The 8,381-nt window shown below is 34.4% G+C and overlaps 1 protein-coding gene across 1 annotated transcript in view; it reads left to right on the plus strand.

Moving 5' to 3' along the window:
* The window catches only part of LOC106874245 (MAU2 chromatid cohesion factor homolog), an 84,943-nt gene extending 78,002 nt beyond the window's left edge, over positions 1–6,941 (plus strand). Inside the window, exon 19 of the mRNA XM_014921901.2 lies at positions 169–6,941. Within this exon, the coding sequence (XP_014777387.1) occupies positions 169–228 (60 nt within the window). The 3' untranslated portion in view covers positions 229–6,941. The remainder of the gene's footprint in view (positions 1–168) is intronic.
* Positions 6,942–8,381: the final 1,440 nt, after the last annotated feature.

An 8,381-nucleotide genomic window follows, 5' to 3' on the forward strand; every position in this document is an offset into this window, starting at 1 on the left:
AAAAAAAAAAAAAAAAAAAAAAAAAAAAAAGAGGCGGTGCTGCACCATGACCGGTCTAATAATTGAGACAAGTAAAATATATCAATGTTTCATGTGAACTAATATTACTTCTACAATGTTTGTGTTTTATTTATAATGATTTTCTTTGTCTTTTTGTTTTGTTTTCAGTGGACTGAGGGTCCGTGTCCTTTCCACCTGTCATCAGAGGTGTCCAGTAGCATTTTGTGAGAAGATGCAGGTGAACCTTCCCTCCCATCTGTTGTTTTAACCAACTGGCTGTGCAGCTGATCAAATGAACACCTAACTGGACCTGTATTGCTGCATGTTATGATGCAGTGGTGTGCAGGTTTAAATAAAGAAATAATAGGGGTGATGGAGATATTTAATGGTCCTGGAGTGAAAACAGAGAAGAGACAAAGAAAAGCAGAAAAGAAGAGGGTTGGGAGGGAGGGGGTGACTACAAAATAAGTAAAAGTTTCTACTTCATCTCTCTCTCTATTTTTCTTCCTCCTACTTCCTTCCTCCTACTTACTGCCACCTTTTCCTGCTCTCTGCCTGTATTCTCTCCTGTGTCCACCACCACCACCACCATCATATTATCATCATCTGTTACACTCCATTACTATTACCAACATTTGTTTAACATATGCATGTACATGTGTATGTGAATATGTTACATTTTTTTTTTACTACATGGTTTTGCATGACACCTTGGGCAAGTGTTTTTGTATTATATCCCCAGGCAGATCAAAGCCTTGCAGATGGATTTAATAGACAGAGGCATGTGTGTGTGTGTGTGTGTGTGTGTGTGTGTGCATGTGCACATGTATATAATGTGTGTGTGTATATATGTGTATATATGTGCATATATATGTGTATATATATCTATATTTGTGTTTATATATATCTGTGTATATATGTGTGTACATGTGTATATATATGTGTGTATATATGTGTATATATGTGTATGTATATATATATCTATATATATAACTTTGTGTCTGTGTTTGTCCCTGTAACTTAGCAATTTGGCAAAAGTGACCAATAGAATAAGTACTAGACTTACAAAAAGTAAGTCTTTGGGTCAATTTGTGCGACTAAAGGCAGTACTCCAGCATGACCACAGTCAAATGACTGAAACAAGTAAAAGAATATATATGTATATTTATGTGTGTGTGTGTGTGTGTGTGTGTGTGTGTGTGTATGTATGTATGTATGTATGTATGTATATATATATATATATATATATATATATATATATATATATATATATATATATAGTGCACATACATATGCTGTATGTTGCTTCTGAAGATCATGAGCTACAATTACTGTTGATTATCATTTCTCCTGTCAATAAATCTTCCACTGGATTTGTTCCTTTGAAGACATGTCAAATTACAGATTCCTAATTTTGAAAAGCAAATAAAGATTCGGAACAGGACGGGCATCTGGCTGTAAAACAGTGCCCCAGTAGCATATTTCTCTAACCCATGTTAGCATGGAAAAGTGGATGTAAAAACGAAACGATGTCTATGTCTGTGGATGTGTGTGCATGCATGTGTGTGTATAAAGCATCTTTTTAAGACTCTGTCTCTCGTACTCCCTTCCCTCATCATTTCTATTAGTTTCTACCATTGTTGTGTGTTTGCATGATTTGTTTATACATATACTGTCAACAGAGTACACTCTCTGTGTTTGGACACACAGTTTGCAACATACTTCATAAGTAGGCAGTCTGCATCCAGCTGGTGCTGTTGTTACACTTTATATTCAGTACACCTGGAGTTGCAGCAGAAGTTGATTGCCATGCACACTGGTGCATGCCGTCATTAAGTTCTTTAGTAGAACAGTGCAGTGCTGTGAGAATGAGATAAGATTGTGTTCTATATAGAGGGGGAGAAAAGGAGGGAAAATAAGTAGAGGTGGAGCAAGTGTGAATGAGAGGTTAGAAGGTTATTATCGTTAAAGTGCGATACTGTGATATAGCCAAAAAAAAATAATAATAATAATAGCTGTAATTAATTTGAATAAATAATGTTGAGCAAAATATATTTTAGTAAACACACAATATACACATACATTCGTTCTCTCTTTCATTTTCTCAACCCCTTCTGCTTTGAGGTACAAGCAAAAGCAATTGAAAAGGCACAGAACAATTTGAGATGTTAGAGTAGGGCTGAGCTGTAGTGGAGGATGATGATTGAACAGTATGATTCAGTGTTTTACTACTGCTTCCCTTCCCAATATTTGCTGTTTAATGTTTTACTATTTGGCAATTTAACTAAAGAGAATTGCTGAAGGAAGGTTTTAATTTAGATCACTGTAATCCTTTTGCTGCCATATTTCTTTTGAAATATACTGCTTTCGTTGTAATTAGTTTTGAAAATGCTAAAGAATTTAGTAAAATAGCATTGTCATTATTAAGCTGATATTTGAATATAATTATTTTAAATAATATTTTTAGTAAATACAGAAATAAAATTATCATGGAATTTTGGTGGAAGGTTTTAATTTAAATAATTTTATAACTTGGAGTTTGTATCATAGAATCAGTGGATGGTCTGAGGCAGAATAATTATAGTTAAGGTGTATACTTGAGGTCTTGTCACTTGCTAGAGTATGTCCACAATACAAAGCCAGATTTATTTGTTCCCTGACTACAGAGTATAACATGACCCATCTGCAATCTGCCTGTCTGAGACACCTCATACTATTCTGTTTTAAACCTTAATGACAAATAATGGTTCTTTTCTTGTGTTTATAAAAGTCTATTTTCAAACAGTCTCTCTCTCTCTGTCTGTCTGTCTCTCTCTCTCTCTTTCTCTCTATCTCTCTCTCTCTCTCTCTCTCAGTTTTTCATATTCCTTTTCTCTCACTTATTGTCAATAATAACTTTTTATGGTAACTTTCCAATAGCATCATGCACATACAAATTCTCTTTCTCTCTCTTACACACATTTCCCCTCTCTCTCACTTTTTTTTCTCTTCTTAACTTAATTTATTTTCTGATGGCTGTGTTTGATTTTTATTTCTTAGCTTCACTTATTGCTGCATTGATTGATTTTTAATGACCTAAAAGTAGGAAAGACAACACCTTTTATATATTCTGTTGCCGAGTGTATGAGACTGATGGAAAGGAGAAAGCAACTTCATCTTGGACATCTGCTGCAAATGCTTTCAGCCAGGTGGCCTTCACTAAGGACACCCAACAGCCAAGTGATGGTGTTAAGGCAATAAATTGAATTAAGGAATTATATGTATGGGTTGTTACTGTTGAAGTTGATGACTTTAGTTCTGCTGGTGTCAGCTGTGTCCTTATTAATTAGAGTCAGTCACCTTCACTGAATCCACTGGGCAGTTTAACTTGATTTTTAATTCTTTTTCTGCAACCCCATTCCTTCCTGGTTTGTTTGTTTGTTTGTTTTGTTGGATTTCTATGCGGTTCGTAGATGCCTTGTAATGTTTATTTTCTCTGAGAAATCTGTTACCATTTCTGGTGGGATGGAAAAAAGACCACTATTGTTTGATGATGATGGTATATTGGTATCTGGAATCCTTTTGTTTATGTCATTTCTGCCAATCAATGCTTCTGCAATGTTCTGCTTTGTTTGAGAGGCAAGGTTGTTTGGTATAAATTAACCCTTTAGCATTCAGATTACTCTGTCTTATTTATTCATATTGTTTTGAATTAATTATGCAATATCTTGTAGCTTTGAGATTTCGATGATGTGATTGTTTATTTTTAGAATGACATTGTAGGGCAGGTGTGAGAGTTAGGATTTTCCCAATTTGAACATAAAACAGGTAGAATATTTGGGCCAGGTATGGCCGGAGGCTTTGTTGTTGTCCACAGTCAGACAGGACTGTTAACATCTCTCGTCACTTGTAATAAATATCTTCATGTTTTGGCATTTAAAACAAACAACTTGTTCGTATCCTTGGTTGTAGGGGGAAAAACTTGGAAAGAATCAACAGATATTCCTGCTAGGAACATGAAACAAGTGACCCAGTCTTGGAAAGCATCTTTCATCTTCATTATTTGAAAATATACCATCATTGTTTCTGAGCCCTACTTTAAGGACATAGACATAGCAAGTTGTCCAGTAATTAATAATAAAAAAACTGTCTTTCTGACATAGTGGTCAACTATGTGTATCTGCGTGTACACACACACACACACACACACACACTAGCCTGTTTCTAACCATGGAGCGGAGCCAAGCCAAGCATGAAATGTCCAGTTCCAGATGTCCATTAGATGGTACTGGTGCATCCACTTGGCTATGATGTTCTTGTATCAGATGAATTATTCATTGTTTTATGGTTATATTTGGTACCCTTCATTGGGAATCATTTTGTGTGCTGTTGTTGGTTCTGATATGGTTGGGTATTGTTTATAGCATTGGTATGGTTTTGTTATCAATGTTTATTATTATTATTAAGATTGCAAGCTGGCAAAATCATTAGCATGGTGAACAGAATGCTTAGCAGCATTTTTCCCTTCTCTTTATGTTCAGAGGTCAACTTTACTTTTCATCCTTATATGTTTGATAAATTAAGTACCAATCGGGTATTGGGGTGGGGTGGGGTGGGGGGTTTAATGTAATCAACTTCCTCCTCCCCTGGAAATTGCTGGCCTTGTGCTTATAGTAATATTATTTATGAAGATAGGAGGATAATGCTGTGCATTCTTTCTTGCAAAAAAAAAAAAAAGCAAACAAAAAGATATTTAGAAGAAAGAAAGGGTGAGTGTGTATCTATGTCAAATAAATGGTAAGTGAACTTATCTGTGATAACTGTTAACACTAAAGTTTCTCTGTCTCTCCTTTCTCCTCCTCTCTCACTTGCTTACACAAGTGCTGTAACTCCCTCCCTCCACTTAACCAGACTTTTTGGGGGTCTTTTCTGTTGCAGTCACAGTTTTTGAAAGTATTATATTTAGTGAAAATTTTCAAATTTGGTATATTGATGTGATTTTTCATGTTGAGTCTCATTTTCATATTCACTTATTCCAGAGAACTTCTAGAAAGGTTTAAAACCAGATTTGGAAGCTGGTATTTTCTGTGTGATAAGTCTTCTATCACAAAAAGAAAGCAAAACATTACAACAACAAAAGTTGTAAGAAGTTTTTAGGTTTTAATAAAGTCATGTGAAACAGCTGAACGAACATGTAAATGATTTAAAAATGAAAAAAATTCTCCATGAAATTTTTTTGTGAAATATTTCAAAACAAACTACTTTAGGGTTGGGGTTTAGGGTTAGGATTAGAGTTGTGGTCTAGGTTAAAGGCTTAAGGTTAGGATGTAGGGGTATTAGTTAATTTTAAATCTAATGAAGAATTTAGTAAAAAGAAAATGTCATTATTAAGCTGTTTGTAATATAAATTAACAGTGTTCATGGAAGATTTTAATGTAGATTACTTTAACCCTTTTGTTACCATATTTCTGTGGAAATATATTGCTTTTGTTTTAATTAATTTGGAAAATAATGAATTTAATAAAATAACTGTCATTATTAATCCATTATGAGAAACAAATCAACATGAAATTTTGATGGAGGATTTTTTTAGTTTAGATTATTCCAAAACAAATTTGTATTACAGAACCAGGGGCAGCCTCAGGTGGGTTGAAAAACTTAACCTCCATCCCTGCAACCCCCCCCCCTTGCCCCTATTTATTCTTCTCTCTCTCTTTGTCTTTTAGATTTTATTTTTCATTGTTCCTCTTACATACATGTATGTCTGTGTACACTTCAATTGTGCCCTCTTTCCATATGTGCATGTCCACACTGTTCATATGGTGGCTCAAGAAGAAAGTGTGCATGTTTGAGGTTAACTATATGTAATTATTATTTACTATTTGGGGAGTGGTGAGGTTTGAGAACGTATGGAATATGAGAGAGAGTCAAGAGACTGAGCTTTTGTTTTTCTCCTTACATATTGCAGTTGTGTATGTATGTATGTCTGTATGTGTGTGTTTGGATGTTTTAATTAATGTTACTCCACACACATACAACTTCTACCACATATTTACAGATTTTTTGCATTGTTTGCTTATTGTTTTTTTTTTGTTTGTTTTTGTCTCTTGTATCTGTTGATCCTCAATCATCATAACAACCCCAACAAAAGAACAAAAATAACACCACAATCACTATATCTCTTTTTACCTAATTTGATGACATTGCCTTTCCCTTTTTTCTTGCTTATATTTCATTTTTTCTTTTCTTATTTAAAAAAAAAAAATCGAGTCCCCTCCTCTTTCTCTAAATATAGGAAAATATAATTTACATGCAGGAGGTGTACCTCTCCCTTAGTTTCCTTCATTGTAAAAATATTTTTTCTTCCCTCTTCCATTCTGTTTTCATCATCTTCTCTCTCCTTTGCTTTCAATTTCTTCCTCTTTTGTACATACTCTCTTTAATCACCCCCAGCCCACCATTTCTCTCTTGCACACAATTTCTCTCTAACCAACTTTCTCTTCCTTTCACATTGTATGAAGTGTGAAAGGGAGAGAACTCAGTCCTTTTTTTTTTCACCTACCTTTCTTTCTACCTAGCTCATCTCTCTCTCTCTTTGTCCTTCTCTCTCTCTCTCTCTCTCTCTCTCTCTCCACCGTATAAGCGGGGACTGCCAGTAACTTCAATAACAAAAACAACAAACGAAAGAAAACATTAAATTTTTTTTTTTTTTAAATAAAGATAAAACCGTTACTCTGCTGCTGTCCACGACATTCTGTGTCGCAGGTGTCGCCTTTAAAACTGTCGACCATCACTACCACCACCACTACTACCACCACTACCACCACCACCACCACCATCTGCAACAGCTGTTGTTGCAGCGGTGGAACATTTGTAAATAATCATCACTTTTATGTGCCACAGACCACAAGAAACTCGTTTTTTTAAAAATAGTTAATAAACCAAATTGTCACTGTTACAAATGTGTGTTGATGTGTTTCTTTCACTGGTTATCTGTTTGTGAACTATTGCATCTATGTTATGGGGTGGAGGGAGCGTCTGACGTTCCTGTCATATTTGACTTTAGCCATTCCAATGCTTTACTAGTAAAAGGTAAGGAAGAAATGGGACAAAACTTGAACTGTAGATAAAGTTATAAATAATGATGCTTAGAATGTTGGGTAATGAAAAAAAAAACGTTGATAACTGCTCGAGGGACTCGAATCCTCATCGTTTGCGAACACTTTATACGTGCTAAAAAGTTCATGAAAACAACTCTTCAAATGGTCTCACTCCATTTTGGATGCTCTGTTTACATTATAAAGACTTAGACACTTAGAGAGAATTAAAATAATTCTACGTGGAACTCGAAGTAGATAAAAGTATAAATTATAGTGTGTGGAATATTGGGGTTAAAGCCCCTTTGAATGGGCTGCCCATCTGTCATGTGCTTGGTGTCCCACGAGTAGCCTTCAACTTTTTTAAATCCAAAGTTTTTTTTGCTAAACTCAGTATTCTGCATGTTATTATTCATAGCTTTATCTACTTCGAATTTCACCGGAAAAAAAAAAGACTTCCGTTTCTCTTGAATGTTTTAAATTCTTATAATGTAATGATCTTACATTTATATCCTATGGTTTTTTTTTCTTTTTAATTTATAGCTTTTTCTTCGAGTCGGACGTTAAAAGCAATTTCATATTTAATAGTTTCCATATTTACTTTTACCGATTATATTCTGTTTCCGTCGCTAGATAGCTTTGATAAATGAAAGTCACCGAATCAGTTTTTTTTTTTAATAAAATCTGCCTTTTTTAAATAATATATTTTTCTGCAAAAAAGAAAATCACTAAATGTTGAAGTTACTTCCCTTCATTCCGATGGTTTAAGGGTAGACAACTCTTGAAATCTTCATTGCAGTTCTTATTTTGTATGTAACATACTAAATATTTGTTAGTGTCTCCTTGACTCGCAATGATGAAAGATTCATTTAAAGTTAAGTCAAGTGAAGATAGGACAGTTTGGGGAAGTATTATGATTATAGAAAGTCTCATTCCACCTTCTTGAATATAAATGAAGTTATTGGCCGTCGCCTTTTGGATAGAAGGAAGATGAAGGTAAGTATGGGGCTTTCTGCAAACATGAGAATAAGTTATGATTCAATGATTCTGCACCATTTGTTCACAATATCCAGAAATCTTGTAATATAAAACAGTCAATTAGTTCGGGAAGATAACATTTTACTAATACTTATCTCAGCTTACTGGTCATTGAAAAAGACATCGTCTGCTGGTTAATTTATCTCGAATTAGTTATTATTTACTCAGTTAAATGTAGCTTTTATGCTTATAAATAAGATATTATAAAATTTTATGCCATCTGAATCCTGGCTTTAGCCCCCCCCCCATATAACCTGTCATAACTTT

Source organism: Octopus bimaculoides, chromosome 2 (genome assembly GCF_001194135.2).
Source record: "Octopus bimaculoides isolate UCB-OBI-ISO-001 chromosome 2, ASM119413v2, whole genome shotgun sequence".
NCBI lineage: Eukaryota > Metazoa > Mollusca > Cephalopoda > Octopoda > Octopodidae > Octopus > Octopus bimaculoides.